We start from the raw sequence: 21,832 nt of genomic DNA, 5'->3' as shown, positions 1-21,832 counted from the left end.
GTATACATGCACTTTTAAGTTATATTTACATTTATTTTTCAAATTTTTTTCTTTACTTAATTACTTATCAATTTACATACTGATTTACTTACTCAATTTGTTTACATGCATATATAAATTATTTAATGACTTGCTTATTTAAATTTACTTTTGTGCATTTACTTATTTGCATATTAATTTACTTGCCGATTTACTTATACATTTACACACATTAGTTTGTTTACTTGCTAATTTACTTGTTTACATATTTATTTACTTATTAATTTGCTTATTTACATATAGATTTACTTATTTATTTACTTATATTCATTTATTTACTTATATATTTATAACATTAGTTTGTTTACTTGCTAATTTGCTTATTTACTTATTTATTTACTTAACATTCATTTACTTATATATTAACATATACATTTAGTTGATTATTTACTTGCTTGTTTACTTAATTTCCTCATGTATTTGTTATTTATTTTCCGTAAGTCTGTTGTTGTTTTGTCTATGGAGATTTCACATTGGCCAGTGTTGTGCTGATGAGATTGTTGTTCTCTGTATTTTATTTACTTATATATTTATACACATTATTTTGTTTACTTGCTAATTTACTTGTTTACATATTTATTTACTTATTAATTTGCTTATTTACATATAGATTTACTTATTTATTTACTTAACATTCATTTACTTATATATTTACATATACATTTAGTTAATTATTTATTTACTTCTTCATGTGCTTATTTACATATAGATGTATTTATTTACTTAACATATTCTTTTATTTACTTATGCATTAAAATATACATTTAGTTGATTATTTATTTACTTGCTTGTTTACTTAATTTCCTCATGTATTTATTAATTATGTATTTTTTGTAAGTCGTTGTTGTTGTTTTTTTTCTCGTATTTTCGTAAGCTTTTTGTCTATGGAGACTTCACATTGGCCGGTGTTGTGCTGATGAGATTGTTGTTCTCTGTGTTCAGCTGAGATGGATTCGTATGAGAAGATTCTGCAGCGTCTCGTCTTCACGAAGGAAGCGCCCAAAGCTTCTCCTGAGGTTAGCGGTTACAAGAGAAAGAATCAAGCCGTTCAGACTGAGGCCAAAGACGAGAAACTGGAATGTTCTTGCAGATCCACCAACAGCCAAGAACCACAGCGCACCCCCACAAAGAGCTTATCTACTCCTCCACCATCACCTCCAGTCCCAGTGCCTCTCAAAACAGGAGCTGGACCTCCTCCACCTCCACCTCCACCTTTACCAGGACTCGGGATGCTTCCAACTCCACCAGCTCCACCTTTACCAGGATCACGCATGCTGCCGCCTCCACCACCTCCTCTTCCAGGAATGGCTTCTGTAGGTCCTCCTCCTCCTCCACCTTTACCTGGATCAGGGATGATTCCTCCTCCTCCACCTTTACCTGGTATGGGTTCTGTCGGTCCTCCACCTCCTCCACCTTTACCTGGTATGGGTGCGCCTCCACCTCCTCCTCCTCCTCCTGGTATGAGCGACGTGATCGTGGCGCAGACGTTTAATCCGATTGGTCAGTACTACAGCGCGCCGGTGAAGAGCGGCCCTCACCCGTCCCTCAGGATGAAGAAGCTCAACTGGCAGAAACTCAACTCCAGAGCGCTTAGTGGTGAGACCTGCATATCTGGGAGAAAACCCAACGGGTCTGGGTTTGACTGGAGTGCGTGAGCTGAACAAATGCATTGCTTAATTTAAAAGTATAATGCAATAGCCAGGGTTATTTTTGTGAACTAATGCGATTTAAATAACACTGCTAATAGCCAGACTTATGATTATCAGGATCAGTAAAAGATCCAGTTTGCAGCTTATTTTGGCCAATAACAGCATATTTAGACAAGAATAGATCTGTACAGTGACCAACCTCTGTTTGATGGGTTTTTAATGGGCCGTTTTAGGAGCAGAATTAGTTTAGTACCAGTAGTTAGTAATAATTGAGTTTGATGTTGCCGTACAGTCAACACGGAAGAAATTAGCAGAAATACGTGTTTACATAATGTGTTTGTGTTCTGTGTATAATTATTTTTGTATGTATAAATGCACACGCTTGCATGTATCATTTTAAGGAAATGTTGTTTTTTATAAAGAAAATATTTATATAATATAAATATATATATTTCTTAAATATATACATGCAATTTTTCTTGAATATATTCATGCGTATGTCTGTGTGTACAGGTGAAACTGGAAAAATTGGAATATGGTGCAAAAGTTCATTTATTTCAGTAATTCAACTTAAAATGTGAAACTAATATATTATATAGACTCATTACATGCAAAGTGAGAGATTTCAAGCCTTTATTTGTTATAATTTTGATGATTATGGCTTACAGCTTATGAAAACCTTTTCACAATATTATAATTTTGAGTTTGGGGTTTTCATAAGCTGTAAGCCATAATCATCAAAATTATAACAAATAAAGGCTTGAAATATTTACAAAAGCATGTAATGAGTCTATATAATATATGAGTTTCAGCTTTTAAGTTGAATTACTGAAATAAATGAACTTTTGCACCATATTCTCATTTTCCAGTTTCACCTGTATAGATATATATAGATAAAGATATATATATATATATATGCGCAAAATAATTACAGTAAACGCACACATATTATGTAAACACATACTTTTATTTTGGATGCAATTAATCGTCGCCCGGCACTAATTTATTTACAATTTCTGTCTGTCCAAAAGTTCTGATTATTTCAGAGTTTACATTTTTGCTCATGTGTGGTTTATCTGCCTCTAGCAAACTCTGAATATATTTCAAAGATCAAGTCCAGTGATTGATTTTTCTCTTGTATAGCACCATAAAATCAGACTGATGCGGTCAATCAGCTCTTGCCGTGTGTGTGTGTGTGTGTGTGTGTGTGTGAGCAATACAGTTGACGTGTCTGTACACTAGGCTGTAAGCTGGTTTGCACATGTCTGAGAGTGTGTGTGTTTTTCATTCTTCAAAGTAGACGGTCCTTCAATGTGGGCGTCCGACCCGAGTGAGTCGGCCCTGGAGCCGAACTACAGCAGCATTGAGCAGCTCTTCTGTCTGCCGGTGGCTGAGCCCAAAGACAAGAGCCTGGCCGGCCCGGTCAAGAAAGAACTAAAAGAGGTTTGATTTCTAATACAAATGCATCTCGCATAGTAGAGCGCAGGTCACGAGTTCACTTCACAGGGGATGCATGATATTTTTCCAGTCACATTGGATGAAAACACCTGCCAAATGCATTCACTGGTGGTTTAAATGTTTCTGAAAGAGTCTCTTCCGCTCACCAAGGCTGCATTTATTTGATCAAAAATACAGTAAAAACTGTAAAATATTATTCCAATGTAAATCATCAGTTTTCTATGTGAATATATAGTAAAGTGTAATTTATTCCTATGATCAAAGCTGAATGTTCAGCATCATTACTCCAGTCTTCAGTGTCACATGATCCTTCAGAAATCAGTATAATATGATGATCTGATGCTCAAGACACATTTATGATTATCAATGTTGAAAACAGTTTTGTGAAAACTCAAATACATTTTATTTTTCAGGATTTCTTGATAAATAGAAAGATCAAAAGAACAGCATTTATTTTTAATAGAATCTTTTGTAACATTTATAAATGTCTTTACTGTCACTTTTGATTGATTTAATGTGTCCTTGATAAAGAAGAGTGTTGATTTCTAACTTTCTTTTTTTTTCTTACCCTAAATGTTTGAATGGTAGTGTATCACGTTTGTGACACTGGAGTAATGATGCTGAGAATTCAGCTTTGATCACAGGAATAAATCAGTTTACAATATATTCACATAGAAAACAGCTGATTTACATTGGAATAATATTAGTTTTATTGTATTTTTGATCAAATAAATGCACCCTTGGTCCAGTTCATGAGTCAAGTCATCTTCATTTATACAGCGCTTTTAACAATGTAGATTGTTTCAAAGCTGCTTTACAGAGATAAATGGATAATGTAAGGTAACAGATTGTTTTGTCTTTATAGCGGTTCTTGAATAATGTTATTTTCCAGCTAAAGTTAGTTTTGATTGATTCACTTCCGTCGCAACGATCATTAGTTATTAAATTAGAGACCGCCAAGACGACACCGTTCTCTCTACACAGACTTTAAACTGAACCTGTGAGAAACACTGATGACGCTCACGTGCGCATCAAGAATTAATTCTATAGTTATGTGCGTTTGAATATATGTGCGCATGTTTGTAATTCCCTACAAACCAAGCCTAAAACTACTTGTCCTGCCTATAAATTTGATACATAATTTTATTTTATTTTATCACTACGGGGGAGATACGCGAAGGTCCTTCCTCAGATCTGGATCCGGCAGGCTGCGGGAAAACCTCGGAATAAACAAAGACACTAAAATCAGCGTAGATGCCATTCTTCTTATGATGTAACGAGTACATCAGGATTTAAGGGAAGTGTTCCCGGTTCCGGCTGACCTAATCTATGCAGCCTAACATTGAGTTATAGAAGTCTGTAATGTGTTATGGGAACGCTAGGTCAAAGAGATGTGTCTTTAATCCAGCTTTTAATCATGAGCTGATTAAAAGCTAATAATTAAACCTTACAAATGTAAAACCAAAATAAATAACTTTTTATCTGCATGTCATGTGACTTTTAACCAACATCAGAGAACCGTGAACTTGCGAGTGTGTCGTTAATTTACTGAAGTAATAACTCGATCTCATTTAAGTTAATATGAGCTCAAATGGTTTCGGCTGATGAACAAGTTTGTGAATCCCTGTTTTAGATTGAATCATCATTGATGAAACGTTCACAATCAGAGCGGAAAAAAACTAAATAAATGGGGTCGATTTTAACGTCATGAAAATCATTCATCGATTTATTTTATTTTTTTCTCCTGTTTCTCAGATTTCCTTTATCGACTCCAAGAAGAATCTGAACCTGAATATATTTCTGAAGCAGTTCAAGTGGTAAGATCAGGCGTTTCTGACTCGTCATGTGTTTCTGATGTTATTGTGGGCGGACGGACTCAAGCTCTCTGATTCTCCTCCAACAGCTCGTATGAAGAGTTTGTGGCGATGCTGCGGAAAGGAGATTGTTCCAAATTTGACGTCGAGTCTTTGAAACAACTCGTGAAACTGCTTCCGGAAAAACATGAGGTACTTCCCAATACAATGACAATTCACATTCATAGACCTTGATGCGAATGAAAACAAGGCTCACAATCTGTGTTTTCTGTCTTTTTGTCCACTGGGAATGTTTAAAGTGCCGCTATTATGCTATTTTTAAGACTCCTAGTTTGGTTTTAAAGTCTCCTACAACAGGGGCGAGTTGCATAAACTGCTAAGACTAGTCTTAAGTTAGTCATCCAATTATTTTTCTTCAAGACTGTTCATAACTTTTTTAAGTTGGTTACATATACGTACATTGGGGTAATCAGTCTTACTGTTCGGTATCAAATTAGACCAAACTAACTGCTAGTTGGTCATACTAGATTAGATTAGATTAGATTAGATTAGATTAGATTTTATTGTCTCCTGACGGAGAAATTCATCTTGGGCATTCGAGATAACAGATGCAACACAAAATACATGCATAAGTTTGGACACCCCTATGTTAAATTCCCATAGAGGCAGGCAGATTTTTATTTTTAAAGGCCAGTTACTATATGGATCCAGGATACTCTGCATCCTGATAAAGTTCCCTTGGCCTCTGGAATTAAAATAGCCCCACATCATCACATAGCCTTCACCATACCTGGAGATTGGCATGGTTTTATTTCAGTTAGCCTAACAGCTGGTTTAATTTGCATTGAGATATGATCTTATGGAAAGTACTCCATGCCAATCTCCAGGTATAGTGAAGAGTGTGTGATGATGTGGGGCTATTTTAATTCCAGAGGCCAAGGGAACTTTATCAGGATGCAGAGTATCCTGGATCCATGAAGTAACTGGCCTTTAAAAATAAAAATCTGCCTGCCTCTATGGGAATTTAACATAGGGGTGTCCAAACTTATGCACCCTGTATTTTAAGGAAGAACATTTATTTATTTACGATACATTATTCATTCACAAAGAAAATTGGTGTCCTTAAAGGTTGGATTTTTCCTATTTTTTTAAATTAAGGCATTAAGTTCAATTTCCAAAAGATGATTTTTTATTCCTCTTTTTAGTCAACTTTAGCATGGGTGTCTAAACTTATGCATAGCACTGTAACATGATTTACCTACACACCACATTCCTCTTTTCTCTCAGTCTCTGAAACGCTTCCATCAAGGAGTCAGTCTCTCTAAGCTCCGCCTCTCTGAGAGCTGCTCTGCTGTGATTGGTCAGAAAGCAAACACATCATTATCATATCTGAATCTCAGCTCTTGATCACAGTGATACGAACAGTAAAGATGGCGTGGGTTTTACCGTTTTTGGATTTGCTTTGTCAGCAGAAAACAACGTCTTCTCGACATGAACAACACGAACCAAACTCTTACATTTTTTACATTTACATTTATTCATTTAGCAGACGTATTTATCCAAAGCGACTTACAAATGAGAAACAATAGAAGCAATTAAACTAGCAGTAGGACAACAGTATGTAAGTGCTATGACCCTTCACAGTACAATCCAACGCTATTATTATTATTTTTTTCTATTTATTTATTTATTTTTAGTTAGAATAGAGAAGAAAGTGTTAGTAATACTGGATCAAGTTTCTTAAAAATGGCTACGGACTCTTCCAGTCTCAGATACACTGCAGTGTTTGAGGGCGGAGCCAAGAGACGCTTCTTATTTTTAGGAGACAAACTCAATTTATCTTTGATCATTTACATTCACAAACCGCTTCTTTACACACTACATGAAGGTCAAATCATCATAACCATAATAGGGCACTTTAATATATCTAATGATCAATTAACAGTACAACCCCCTGAACTTCATTTGCATAATTTATACATGCAGTCCACTGTAGTCATGGTTAGTTGAGTATTTTGCATTTTTAACTATTTCTTCTTCTCCAGATTGACAACTTAAAATCCTTTCAAGGAGATCCAGACAAACTGGCCAATGTGGACCGCTTTTACCTCTTATTGCTGGCGGTACCCTGGTAAAGTTTCATTAAAATCAACACATGCTGTTTCAAATTCACTTCCAGTATTATGCATGAGGCAGTTATTATTATGTTGGCTTGATTAATAAGCTGAGACTCGATTTATTTTTCTTCTAGAGCTTTAAAGCTACAACCACGTCAAACTGAAGTTATTTTCTAATGGTGTTAGAAATTGTTTAAAATGAATTTAACACATGCTAGGAAGCTTATAAAGTTTTCAAACTTTCAGTCAAGCCAATATAAAAGTTTTTTCCTGACTAACTTTACCTTCTAGTTGAGACTTGAGTTTGTCTTTATTGAACCGTCAGTTACCAGCTGAGGATCGAGTGCATGTTACTGTGTGAGGAGACGCTGTCGGTGCTCGAAACCCTGAAGCCCAAGGTCGAGCTGGTGGAAGCGGCCTGTGAAAGTGAGTATTGTGTGTGTGTGTGTGTGTGTGTGTGTGTGTGTGTGTGTGTGTGTGTGTGTGTGTGTGTGTGTGCATGCGTGTGTGTGTGAGGTCGTCTGCTGAAGATATTTAGGAGCAGAACATGCAAAAGGCTTAAATTTAAGAAATGAAGGCTCAAAAGACCATTAATATTCAGTAATATTATTGATTTGATTGCATCTTTTGATCAGATGAGAGCAGACACTGAATTGATCTGAATAATGAGTATTGTCTTCTGTAAAGATGCTTTACAGCTGAATTGAACTCGTTTCATAATTGATGAATTCTGCAACATTAACAGTTATTTTCCGGTTTATTAATGTGAAGCTGTTTTGACACATTCTGTGTTGTATAAAGCGCTTTAGAAATAAATGTGGTGACTGGACAAACATTCAGAATTTTTAATACAACGGTCAAGGTGCAGTTTATATGAACATCTCGAGATCTGAAACATACAGCGAGATCGTCATGCATCATATTTACACATGAGATGCTCTTACTAAATGTTGCATTTGTTAATAAGTTTGTCACACATTATTGTTTATTGTTTACAGTATTTCTAAGCGCACAGGATTAAAATGTGAAGTGTGTGTCGTCCCGCAGGTCTCAGGAAAAGTTCACTGCTGCCTAGTTTCTGCAAGCTCATCCTTGATGTGGGAAACTTCCTCAACTATGTAAGAAACGTTTAAAGTGCCCTTCTCGTGCTGTTTCTAATAAATCTTCTCATGTCGTGTGTAATCGCGCTGTGTGAATGTAAAAGCTCTGCATATTGAGTCATTGTCTCAAAGTGTTTTTGAACTGAAACGAGTCGTCAGTAATTCGTCTCACTTCCTGCTGAACCCACATAGGTTTGTAACCAATTAGCATAATGGCAGCCTCTGATCTTGATTGGCTGAGCAGCGTCTCTTGGCTCCGCCCTCAAACACTGTAGTGTATCTGACACTGTCTATCATGTCGAGACGACGCTGTTTTCCACTTCGATGAGATTGAGACGGTAAAACCCACGTCATCGTTACTGTTCGTATCACTGTGATCAAGAGATGAGATTCAGATATGATGATGAGCGTTTGCTTTCTGACCAATCACAGCAGAGCAGCTCTCAGAGAGGCGGAGCTTAGAGACTGAATCCTTGATGGAAGCGTTTCAGAGACTGAGGCTGTTTACACGGAAACGATCTGAAGAGAAAACGCAAAAGTGGCGTTGCGTTATCACTTTTTATTCTGCGTTTAGACGAGCGTTATGGGGGGGAATCTGCATATGGTGACGCAAAAGTGTGTGAGATTGGATGTAGTGTGCACTCCAGGCGGCTAGGTGGCGATGTGGAGCACTGAGAGTTAAAGAGCCGCTGACACAGTTTGTCATGTTTAATACGGTAAAGCTGCTGCTTTAACCCTCGCTGCTCTTCACGTGTCGCTCAAAAATGACAGATTTTTTATTTTATTTTTTTTGTCAATGAAATTAATGTTATATTTTAGTTTGATAATGTTCTGTTATTTTCCTGTACTGGTGCACGCCTGTGACGTAAACGTGTACGCTACGCCTTCACTGTCTAGCAGACTTTTGCGTTTTTACCCTTTAGACGGGAACGCGGCGGTGGAGCGTTTTTAAGATTTCCACTCTGGAGGGCGGTTTTACTTTCTTGCGTTTTTAAGCCCCAAAAACACCGTCGCCGTGTAAACGAAAGGCACATCCGATAAAATGTTTTTGTTTTCTCCTGCGAGCGTTCTCGTGTAAACAGGGCCTGAGAGAAAAGAGCTGATGCTGCAGATATTATGAGGACATTAAAGTGTTTTTGATCTTGGGTGCATGTGAACCTGTTGTTCAACAAAACTAGGAATCTTAAAAATAACAATGGGGCACTTTAAAGAGTTTTATGTTCATATAATTGTTATTGCTCAGTTTATATTAATATTAAATTAGTATTAAATCTGAAGGTCATGCGTCAGTGATCGCCTGCATCTGTAGCCTTTGATTGAAATGTAAACTTGGAATGTGTTGGTCTCTGGGCAGCCGAGTCTGTGGCTGTAATCACCTTGGATACTCTGTTTTCTCTATTTATTTTACAGTGTCTTAGTTCCTCATTTTGGGAATTATCATTTTTTTTCTCTCTCTTTGCCAGGGAAGTCACACAGGAAACGCTGAGGGATTCAAGATTAGTTCCCTGTTGAAACTCACTGAAACCAAAGCAAACAAGAGCCGCATCACCCTCTTGCATCACATCCTGGAGGTACAGCAGATGTAGAGAAATATGATCTGTCCATTTAACGTGTTAGTTTAATTAGCCTATAGAATGCAGTTAGAATGACCTTAAAATTCCTTAAAATGAGGGCAAAAATGAGTTTGTCTGGTGTTTATATCATATCATCGGGCCTATAGTTGCGCAGTATCACACGAGTGCTGTTGTCCTGAATGGCACAAATGCAAATGTGATATTTATTTTACACAGCAGTTCAATAAATTTAATGTTGTGTTATTTTAGACACAATATTGTCTGTTTTTGCTTAATTTTGTCAAGAAAAATATTACCTATAAAGTCAGAGCAACACACAGCGATGTTTCGTTTCTGAATGAATCCTCGTTTTGAGCGAATCAATCGGGTGAACAAATGATTCAATGACTCGTTCATAAAGAGCCATTTACTTCATTCCTAAGCGAATCAGCCGTTTGAACGAATCGAATGAATGAATGATTCAATGACTTAGTCATTTAGATATTTACTGCCACCTACTGGCAGTTTGTTTCATATTTAGAGTATAATTATTATTTTTTAAACCCATTAAAAGTATAGTTCACCCAAAATTAATTGTCGTCATATACTCACCCTGATGGCTGTTGAAGCCTAAAAGTTAATGTGTAATAAATTCTATGTTAAATCAAATAAAACATTTATTTCTATTTCTATAACTACTTTTTGTAATGTCTATTTGATACATTTCTTATTTAACACAATGACTTTAAATGCACTTTTGGGGTGTAATTTCTCAGCCAAATTTGATATGCGATTAGATTAATCGCCACAACTTGTAATTAGATATTTTATTTATTTATATATATATATATATATATATATAGATAGATAGCTTGGCAGCTGTAATATAAATAACATTGATTGTCTCAAGCACAGTGATGTTAAATTTGGTATTGGTTTTTATTATTAATTTTAGTGTAGGTTCACCCCAAAATAATGTTTGAGTTTCTGTTCCAAGCCTGTATGTCTGAGAAAGAGATCGGGTGCTTGTACAAGAAAGACACACACATAAACCGTTCCAATGACTCCAGAACTTTAGAACTTAGTCCATGTGATCTGATCTTTGTGTGTGTCCTTGTTTGAGCTTGGCGGTATCAACTCTTTTATGAGGTCAGAATGACATGAGAGCAAAGTAAATCCTTATTTTGAGGTGAATTATTCCTGTTAAATGGCGTCCTTTACTGTTGCTCTGGGCTTTGTTGTGAATCTGTGCATCTTGTGATCTCCAGGAAGCCGAGTTAAACCACCCAGAGCTGCTGAACCTTTCAGAAGACATCGAGGCCTGTGAGAAAGCGGCCGGGTAACACAACCGTTGTTCTCTGAGTGTGTGTGTCACGAGATCAGCACCGTCATTTAAGTCTCAACTGCTGTGTGTGTGTGTGTGTGTGTGTGTGTGTGTGTGTGTGTGTGTGTGTGTGTGTGTGTGTTTCAGCGTTAATCTGGAGTCGATTCAGGCAGAAACAAATAATCTTCTAAAAAGACTAAAAGATGCAGGAAAAAAGGTGTCTTCATCAGTTGAGGACGTCAAGGAGCAGTTTTTAGAAGTTATTGAGGTAGAAACACTTAATTAAACTGATATATATATATATGGGCTGTCAAAAGATTAATCACGATTAATCGCATCCAAAATAAAAGTTTGTGTTTACATAATATATGTGTGTGTATTGTGTATATTTATTTCTATATATAAAAACACACACAATCATGTATATATTTAAGAAAAATTGGTTATTTATATATAATATAAATTATATAAATGCAAATATTTCTTAAATCTATACATGAATGTGTGTGTATGTATTATGTAAACACAAACTTTTATTTTGGATGCGATTAATCACGATTAATCTTTTGACAGCCCTAATATATATATATAAAACCCTTAAACTTATAATCCTAAACCTTTTTAACCCTTATAATATATTTTGTAATCAAAATGACATATTTAAAGTCCCCCTGTGGTGTAAATCCAGTTTTTAATGTAGTTTGTGTCTATGTGGTGTTTTTAATCTGCTTTAACACACACATGTGTAAGTTCATAAGTGGACAGCATTGCTGAGTATTTTCTGCTTAAAACTGCAGTGAACCAAAGACAGTCTCAAACACACGGTTTGAAATCGCTGGTGTTTCTGACGTCACAAACATGTAGCCAATCAGATCAACGTGTGATCGTCCACCAGTGGATCTCTGAGTGAGTGAGTGGAGGCGGGGCTCATTTGCATATTCATAGGACCGTGCATACTAAATGAGGGAAGGGTGTCGAGTTACATTCAAGATATTTTAAGGCATCAAGAATTATTATGTAACTTTGGTGATCAAAGATAAAATTATCGACTACAGGGGGACTTCTTTATGCCTTAAAATAGCTTGAATGTAAGTCTAAACCCTTTCTTTCTTTAGTATACGTGGATTTGAAAATGCAATTAGCCCCGCCTCCACTCACTCACTCAACTGTAGTAAGCACTACACAATGGCAAGTGGAAATATTGGTTTAATTCAGTCATGTTTGAACTAGAAACTGATTCCTAGGAAGAGTGAATTAAACAGGCTCATCTACAGGTCGATGTATCAGAATGGTGATGCGTTTTATGTACTTTACACATAACAGTAATTGACTACGTTATCAAACTGCTAATAATGTGTTGCTAAAGTTACACAAACCATGTTCCCGTTCGCCGTCTCTGAGTCAGACAGCTGCCTTCTAACAATCAGCATCCTTAAAAACGCTTTGAACATCATCGAAAGTCAGTGGAGAAAAGCCCCGCCCACTCGTGACGGGATTGGCTACATGTGTGTGACGTCAGAAACACCAGCGATTTCAAACCGTGTGTTTGAGACTGTCTTTGGTTCACTGCAGTTTTAAGCAGAAAATACTCAGCAATGCTGTCCACTTATGAACTTACACATGGTGTGTGTTAAAGCAGATTAAAAACACCACATACACACATAAACAACATTAAAAGCGAGTTTTTCACCACAGGGACTTTAATAAATTTAAAAATGAAATTGTGAATACTGCTTTCTATTTTAATATACAGGTGAAAGTCGAAAAATTTGAATATTATTCATTTATTTCAGTAATTCAACTTAAAAGGTGAAACTAATATATTATATAGACTCATTACATGCAAAGTGAGATATTTCAAGCCTTTATTTGTTATAATTTTGATGCTTATGAAAACCTCTTCACAATATTTGAATTTGGGGTTTTCATAATCTAAGCCATAATCATCAAAATTATAACAAATAAAGGCTTGAAATATCTCACTTTGCATGTAATGAGTCTTATTCATGAAACATTCGTAAATATACGAGTAAATATGTGAGTGATTTGTGCGTAAAGAGACCTTCCCGAAAACTCTTCTCCTGATTCACAAATACTTCGTAAACGTCAGATGTGATAGTGAAACGTGTGTGTGTGTGTTAATGAATTCCAATCAGTCGTAAATGGGACGCGTGTGCACGCTCACTGAATTACCATAAATCCAACCATATATGGATATCATATTATGACACCAAACGAAGGATTTCAACATGTCTTCTCAAAAGCGAATGAAAAAGAACAATTTTTCAGATGCAGAAATTGAAGTTTTATTATCAGAAGTTCATTCAAAACGCCACATTTTATTTTCAAGCGTACATAGTGGCGTATCAGGTCCTAAAAAAAGGAAGCTTGGCAGATATTACAGACGCAGTTACTGGAGTTTCATCTGTTAATCGAACAGTCCCAGAAGTGAAGAGAAAATGGTTCGACATGAAGCTCGACTGCAAAAAAACGAATTAGTTCACTTCGAAAAAATATAGCCCAGCCCTATTGAAAGCAATTCATTATTTGATTAAAGTGTACCGTTTGCAGATGCTATCACTGGCTCTCATAATAAAAGTAAAAAAAAAAAAAACATATGTACTTACTATATATAATATTTTTTCAAAATGCTGTGTGTAAATATGAACCCAATTAAGGTGAATTAAAATGCAGCCTTATTAATGAGCAAAACGTTCGGATGTTAAACGCACTATTTACGCGTCGCTGGGAGCAGGTGGAGATTTATTTTCGTCCCAACTAACATTTGGAAAATACGAACATTTTAATGAATCTGAAAATTTACGCCAGAACCACTTTACACACGATTTACACAAACATTCGTTCTGCTCGTGTTTCATGAATGAGACCCAATGAGTCTATATAATATATTAGTTTCACCTTTTTAAGTCGAATTACTGAAATAAATGAACGATATTCTAATTTTCTGAGTTTAACCTGTATATAAAAAAGAGATGTATTCGACAAACCAGAATTTGCCAATGTTTCTAACTACCGTATATGAATGAGTGTCATCCGTGCTTCTCCCTGATGTGTCTGTAGAGGAACCTGACGGCGTGCACGGCTCTGGAGGAGCGCTTCATGGACATCGACAGCAGGAAAGGAGATCTGGCTCAGTATCTGTGTGAGGATGTGCTTCAGCTCTCGCTGGATGAGCTGTTCAGCACACTCAAGACCTTCCGGCAGCTCTTCCTCAAAGCCTTGAAGGTGTGTGTGCTGTCAGCAGGGGTGGACGAAGTACACACTTCCTTACTTGAGTAAAAGTACAGACACTACTGGTCAAATATTACTCCGTTACAAGTTAAAGTTGTAAAGACCGATTTTTACTTAAGTAAAAGTACAGAAGTACTCATTTTTAAAAGTACTTAAGTATAAAAGTAAATGTCAATTCATTGTTTTATTATTGTTGCATGTAATACTTACAGTATTATGCCTCTGAATCTCTGCTTATACCCTCATATTAATATCACATGTATTTCTATAACACAGTTCCAGTCGTGGGATTGAATAAGTCACTCAATAACGTCCACAATGGTTTCTGACACACAAACGGCTGTTCCCAGTTGTTTGGCTTTTAGTATGAATATGTTAGCCTTGTTATCTATAAGCTAGTGTGCTCCAAAACAATGACAAAATTAGCATTTAGAAGACCAAACCCAACGCTGAAAATGAAAATCATGTTGATGTCAGAATCCAATGGCAGATTGACGTTAATCTCCAACGTTGGACAGACGTTGTATTGTGGTTGAAAATCGGTTGACGTCAGAAACCAACATCAGTCGAGTTCCGGCGTCAACCAGAGTTTCATTTACAACCCAAATCATCCCTGACGTTACTCTCTACTCAAGGGCCTCGACAGAAATGTAGTGGAGTAAAAAGTATGATATTTGTCTTTCAAATGTAGTGAAGTTAAAGTAAAAGTTTCCAGAAAAAATAATACTCAAGTAAAGTACAGATACTCCAAAAGTGTACTTAAGTAAATGTACTTTGTTGCTGTCCACCTCTGGCTGTCAGTGGCTTGATCCGGCCGCACCGATCACCAGATTACCTGAGCACCGATTAAACTCTTCCTTCCTGCAGGAGAACCAGAACCGTAAAGAACAAGCGGCCAAAGCCGAGAAGAGAAAGCAGCAGCTGGCGGAGGACGACTCCAAGAGACAGAAAGGAGAAGATGGGAAGATAAGTGAGTCGTTAATATAATTAACCAATGTATGTCCGTTTATTGTGTTTGTATGATGTCATTACGCTCTCGTCACATTCAGTTCAGACTCTAAAGGCGGACCAGACATCATTCATTCAGCGGTGGAAGAATAAAGCTGTTCAAGAACCGTTAATGGGACCGAATGTTATACTCGAGCCGAATTTAGAACGGCTAAGGGGCATTGTTAGGCACGACGCGGAGCTTATTGCTTTTATAAAACAGTTACTCCATAAAAATATTTATTTTATTCATAAAATAATCACCAGCAACAAAAAATATAACGTCATAACACATTTATTCCTCCGCCAAGCAATGTAGTTCCAGAGAGGTTGCTAAGCAACAAACGGCAGTCGCACAGTAACACTAATGTAATGCGCTCACAGGTGTGTGTGTGTGTGTATGTGTTTGTGTAACACTAATGAGGTGTGTGTTTGTGTAACACTAATGAGGTGTGTGTTTGTGTAACACTAATGAGGTGTGTGTTTGTGTAACACTAATGAGGTGTGTGTTTGTGTAACACTAATGAGGTGTGTGTTTGTGTAACACTAATGTAATGCGGTCACAGGTGTGTGTTTGTGTAACACTAATGTAATGCGGTCACAGGTGTGTGTTTGTGTAACACTAATGAGGTGTGTGTTTGTGTAACACTAATGAGGTGTGTGTTTGTGTAACACTAATGTAATGCGGTCACAGGTGTGTGTGTGTGTAACACTAATGAGGTGTGTGTGTGTAACACTAATGTAATGCGCTCACAGGTGTGTGTGTGTAACACTAATGTAATGCGCTCACAGGTGTGTGTGTGTAGCACTAATGTAATGCGCTCACAGGTGTGTGTGTGTGTAGCACTAATGTAATGCGGTCACAGGTGTGTGTGTAACACTAATGTAATGCGGTCACAGGTGTGTGTGTTTAGCACTAATGTAATGCGCTCACAGGTGTGTGTGTGTAACACTAATGTAATGCGCTCACAGGTGTGTGTGTTTAGCACTAATGTAATGCGCTCACAGGTGTGTGTGTGTAGCACTAATGTAATGCGGTCACAGGTGTGTGTGTAACACTAATGTAATGCGGTCACAGGTGTGTGTGTTTAGCACTAATGTAATGCGCTCACAGGTGTGTGTTTGTGTAATTTACAATGGCTTTGAACGAGATGTAAACTTGTAATTGCAGTTCCTTTATACCTTTTTAAATGTATGTATATTATTCTGTGGTGGAGAGCATCTTCCATATGTCCCGTAACCGAAGCGCATGTTCTGTGGTTGCAGTCCGGAGACGGCCCGTGCCGCAGGACGACGGCTGCATCGTCGATCATCTCCTGGCGGATATCCGGAAGGGTTTCCATCTGAGAAAGACTCGTCCCAGGTGCGAAACGGAAAGTGCCTCCTCTAGTGAAATGCATAGGGATACGGGACCGCCCGGTAAGAACACGCTCCCGTCCGGCTCTCCACCGGCTCCACTGTCTCACACGCGTCTGTCCGTTGCTCCTCTGGCTTGTGCGCTGCTGTCTATTTAGTGAGTGGATTAAAGGGGAAGCGATTTGACTTGATCTTCTGAGTTTAATGAATGATAAAAACACTGTAACTTTCACCGCAGTCCAAAAAGAGTTTTAAAATGGTTACTAATAAAAGTTTCTGACATATGACGGCATCATGTGACCCCTTTAAAGTAAAAGCGTGTTTGCTGGTCCAGTCACTTCTAGTCTGTGCGGGAGCGGTTTAGACCTCTGGGATTAGAGCCAGATTCCTCACGCCAATCGGCCAATCGGCTTTGCTGCTTCTCCTCTTGGCTTCTGATTGACAGCTCAGACTGGTGTAAACCACCAATCACATGCCAGTGATACTAATTGCTTCATTAACAAACATGCAAAAGGGTAGTTGACATGTTTATTTTTTCAACATTAAGTTTAAGTCAACACATGCATGTTTAAAGAGAAGTATTATATTTAAATCATATATATATAAATGAATTCACCATTTTTTGGATCAGGTTTTTTAAACGAAATCGCTAATGTGAAGTGCTGCGGTTTTTCCATCAAAAATTAGTTTGGTGTAACGTTTGAAAGGAAAGAAATTCAGTTGTACTTTAAGTTTTTTTCTGAATTCATTTTTGTCTTGTTTTTTGTGTGTGTGTGAAATATTACAATTGTAATATTTCATATTTAGTATTTCTTATTATTTTACAGTAATATTGATATAGAATGAAACAGTTTACAGTAATATTGATATAGAATGAAACAGTTTACAGTAATATTAATATATAATCAAACATTTTACAGTAATATTGATATAGAATGAAACTGTTTACAGTAATATTGATATATAATCAAACATTTTACAGTATAATCAAACATTTTACAGTAATGTTGATATATAATCAAACATTTTATAGTAGAATGAAACATTTTACAGTAATATTGATATATAATCATCAAACATTTTAAGTATAATCAAACATTTTACAGTAATATTGATATAGAATCAAACATTTTACAGTAATATTGATATACAATCAAACATTTTACAGTATTGATATAGAATCAAAAAATTTACAGTAATTGATATATAATCAAACATTTTAAAGTAATATTGATAGAATCAAATATTTTACAGTAATATTGATATAGAATCAAACATTTTACAGTAATATTGATAATCAAACATTTTACAGTAATATTTATATAGAATTAAACATTTTACAGTAATATATGATCAACATTTTACAGTAATATTGATATATATAATCAAACATTTTACAGTAATATTGATATATATAATCAAACATTTTACAGTAGTATTGATATAGAATCAAACATTTTACAGTAATATTGATATAGAATCAAACATTTTACAGTAATATTGATATAGAATCAAACATTTAAAAAAAAATCAAAAAAGTTTTAAGTATAAAAATGTAATTTCTTTTAGGATATAAATTTTTTTTTTTTATAGGGCTGCATGATTAATCAAAATAAAACAAAATCGCAATATGGCTGCTTTAAAACCCTGCGTTTTTACCGTCAAAATAAGTTGATGAAAATAAAATAATGAAAATTGACAATTTGTATTGGAATTTTTACGTTTGTATTGTTAAATAAGTATTATATTATCATTCTTAAGTTTGTTTTCTTAAATACTTGATTTATACAGCGAAATATTAGTTCTTTATTTTGTATTTTTATTTTAGTTATATTGATAATCACAAACCAGCACCGCAAGCCTGGTGCTTTCTTCTTTTTTTTTTCTTTTTTTTTTTGCAAATAACATTTTAAATCACAATTTTTATAAAAATCGTGATTAGATATATTTTATTTCCCCAAATCATGCAACTCTGCCTCTTTACCTTCACTAGTGCATTTCACACAGTCCTGCAGTGAGACCGATCTGTGGAAGTTCCTATTCCATGTAGTCGCTCGATTTATATCCATAAAACTGCATGTGCATAATTATTAAAAATGACCCTTAGAGTGTCACACGCAGGACTCTGATGTCAACTACCCAAACACAAGCTGTGCGCTGCATGTGAACGGAGTTATATTCTGCAGAAAACGTTTTGTATATTTGTGTAAGCCGACCCAAACCGCTGCTGTGCTTCATGCTGACGTCTCCATTCTCTAGTCAACACACTCTTGTGTTCTTGACAAACCCATCTCTTCTATTCCCGAAGCAGCAAGTGTCAGGTCTGTCGACGACGAAGCTGGATCCTCCGTGGTCGAAATCCTGGACCCCACGCCAGAAGATCCAGGCAAAAGTTGCGGCACCAATCCCAGAACTGAAGCGTCTTCGCTGGGTGACGGTGAGCCAGAGATCCTTCCTTCAGACGTGAAGCAGCTTCAATCTCCAGAACCCATCACTGAGGTCAACTCCACGGTCACTGATGCCCCACCGAACCCCAGAACTGAGGTCAACTCCACGGTCACTGATGCCCCACCGAACCCCAGAACTGAGGTCAACTCCACGGTCACTGATGCCCCACTGAACCCGAGAACTGAGGAGAACCCTTCCACAGACACACCAGCGCACGGGCAAACCACTGTACATCAGCCCGCCGCTTCACCCAGCCGTACGGACCCGCCACATCTCCACCGTAATGCAGACATCGGGTCTGTGGAGGACGGTTCTGCACCTGACCCTGCATCTGACCCTTCACACGCTAATACTGACCCGAAAGCAAGCCGCGGATGCCACGAGAATAAAGACACCCGTGTGGGCGAGCCGCTTCAGCCGAGTAACGAGTCGCCGGGAAACGGTGTCGAGACGCATGATGATGTAGACGGAGTGACACCACAAGCCCCGCCCACTCCGCCTGTAGGCCCCGCCCACCGGAAACCTGAACATAAGAAACATTTCCTCCAAAGAAACAAAAAAAGCAGTAATGAAGGTAATCTATTTATGTGTCTAATAAAGGTCGTGTTTGTCAGCACTGCTGCTTGAAGTAGAAAGTGTCCGATGTGTTTTTAAAACATTTGGTGGGCAAACACTGTAAATATTTACTTCATGAATAAAATATTTACAGTTACTATTTATAATATTTAGTGCTGGGCAATGATAATCACATCCAAAATAAAAGTTTGTTTACATAATATAGTGTGTGTGTACTGTGTATTTTGTGTATATACAAGTACACACACATGCATTTGTATACATTTAAGAAAAAATGATTTATATATAAAATATTTATTTTCTATTTTTATATATATATATATATATATATATATATATATAAAAATGCAAATATTTCTTAAATGTATGCGTATATATATATATATATATATATATACACACAGTACACACACTTATATTATGTAAACACAAAATTGTATTTTGGATGCGATTAATCGTTGCTCAGCACTAATATTTTAACGTCAAGCTGCTGGGATATTTCTGGAAAATTCTGAAATGCATTTTCCTGCCCTTCACAATCCCAGATATTTTGTTTGAATGTCATGAAAACACGTTCAGGTCACATTTCAAACCAAGATCAAAAGAGAATGGCTATTCATTAAAAGAAAAAGAAAAATTTAATGCATATTTTAGTTATTTACAATTAGCATAAAGCACTACAAATAGCATGCTATATTTAAATATTTCAAATATATATGTTAGTTAAAAAATATATATATATATATATATATATAGTAAAATTATATACATTTTTAGTTCACTTTTTAAATTGTCAATATAAATTTTATTTATTTAACATAATACATTTTATATATTATACATTTTACATTTATTACATTTAATTATTATATTGTTTTTTATTAGTCTTTTTTTATTTATTTAATTGATTTTATATTTAAAATGTATTAAAAATAAAAAATTTGCTTTTTTAAATTTGGTCTTTACTTTTTATTTTATATATAATATATGAACTTTTTTTCAGTTCATTTTATTTAATGTTCAGTTAATTTTATTATTATTAATTTACTTTTAATTTTTGTTTACATTTACATATATTTTATATATAATAAAAAAAAGAGTAGCCTATAATAACTGTCACAATGGAAAAATGAATCCTTGTTCTAAAAACATGCTTTTGATCTTCGGTTGAAACGACTGACATTTTCTGGACATGTTTTTTGAATTGCATTACATTTTTTTTTATTGTCAATTGTCATTTAAAAAAAGACGACCAATGACAATTCCTGAAACGATTAACACTCGTTCTGGCTAAATGTGTGTGTTCTGCTTTATATAGTCAGATGTGTGTGTGTGTGGCATTAGTGCTGTAGAGCATCATTACTTCAGCGTGTCTCTTTCTCTTTGACTCTCTGAAGTCGAGGGTAACACAGGCAATGGACGCTCTAAAAAGGCTTGTGTGTTGCAGTAAGGTAGGAGAACTGAGCCTCCTGCTCGAACCCGCCTAACCGATCATACTGACCCGTCCTCCAGCTGTTATTAACATCTGTCTCGTGATGGAGATCCGCCCGTGTCTGTCCTCAGGCCTCAAACTCTCTCTGGTTTGTCCTGGACACAATCATCTGTTTGTCTTGTATGAATCCGTTTTTGTCTCATAACTGAATCCATTTCTTTGTGTTAACAAAGATCTCTTTATTGTGTTAAAGGGGCTGAGTGTAGAGTATTCAGAAACCCTTGTTTTTAGCGCCACCGGTGGCCGTCCAGTGAACTGCAGCAGCACTTTATTATGATTTTTGAACGCTAGTGTAAGGATAGTATCTGTCTTTGTTTAAAAAGTGTTTTCTATGTGAGTATATAGTAAATTTAATTTATTCCTGTGATCAAAGCTGAATGTTCAGCATCATTACTCCAGTCTTCAGTGTCACATGATCCTCCAGAAATCAGAATAATATGATGATCTGATGCTCAAGACACATTTATGATTATTATCAGTTTTGAAAACAGTTTTTTTTGTGGAAACCGTCATATATTTATTTTTCCAGGATTCTTTAATGAATAGAAAGTCTAAAAGAACAGCATTTATTTTAAATATAATCTTTTGTAACATTATAAATGTCACTTTTGATCAATTTGATGCAATTATCTCAGTGTATATTTATGTAATTGGTTTAATATAGCAG

General features: G+C 36.1%; 1 protein-coding gene across 11 annotated transcripts in view; it reads left to right on the top strand.

The window, feature by feature from the left end:
• Positions 1 to 21,832, top strand: part of LOC307009860 (inverted formin-2) — a 44,268-nt gene that overhangs the window by 21,014 nt on the left and 1,422 nt on the right. For 2 of the 11 annotated variants that reach the window (XM_079634032.1, XM_079634033.1), the window contains exons 8-22: positions 982 to 1,635; positions 2,986 to 3,131; positions 4,902 to 4,963; positions 5,050 to 5,152; positions 7,006 to 7,091; positions 7,403 to 7,503; positions 8,125 to 8,195; positions 9,641 to 9,748; positions 10,999 to 11,069; positions 11,202 to 11,322; positions 14,136 to 14,300; positions 15,174 to 15,276; positions 16,560 to 16,712; positions 18,958 to 19,671; positions 21,071 to 21,124. In XM_079634032.1, the coding sequence (XP_079490158.1) occupies positions 982 to 1,635; positions 2,986 to 3,131; positions 4,902 to 4,963; positions 5,050 to 5,152; positions 7,006 to 7,091; positions 7,403 to 7,503; positions 8,125 to 8,195; positions 9,641 to 9,748; positions 10,999 to 11,069; positions 11,202 to 11,322; positions 14,136 to 14,300; positions 15,174 to 15,276; positions 16,560 to 16,712; positions 18,958 to 19,671; positions 21,071 to 21,123 (2,711 nt within the window). In that variant the 3' untranslated portion in view covers position 21,124. Of the gene's footprint in view, positions 1 to 981; positions 1,636 to 2,985; positions 3,132 to 4,901; positions 4,964 to 5,049; positions 5,153 to 7,005; positions 7,092 to 7,402; positions 7,504 to 8,124; positions 8,196 to 9,640; positions 9,749 to 10,998; positions 11,070 to 11,201; positions 11,323 to 14,135; positions 14,301 to 15,173; positions 15,277 to 16,559; positions 16,713 to 18,957; positions 19,672 to 21,070; positions 21,125 to 21,832 lie in introns of those variants that run through there. The other 9 variants (XM_079634034.1, XM_079634035.1, XR_013800118.1 and 6 more) reach the window with 9 other exon arrangements.

The sequence above is a fragment of the Phoxinus phoxinus genome (assembly GCF_949152265.1).
Source record: "Phoxinus phoxinus genome assembly, chromosome: 13".
NCBI lineage: Eukaryota > Metazoa > Chordata > Actinopteri > Cypriniformes > Leuciscidae > Phoxinus > Phoxinus phoxinus.
This window is presented reverse-complemented; position numbering and strand designations above follow the sequence as displayed.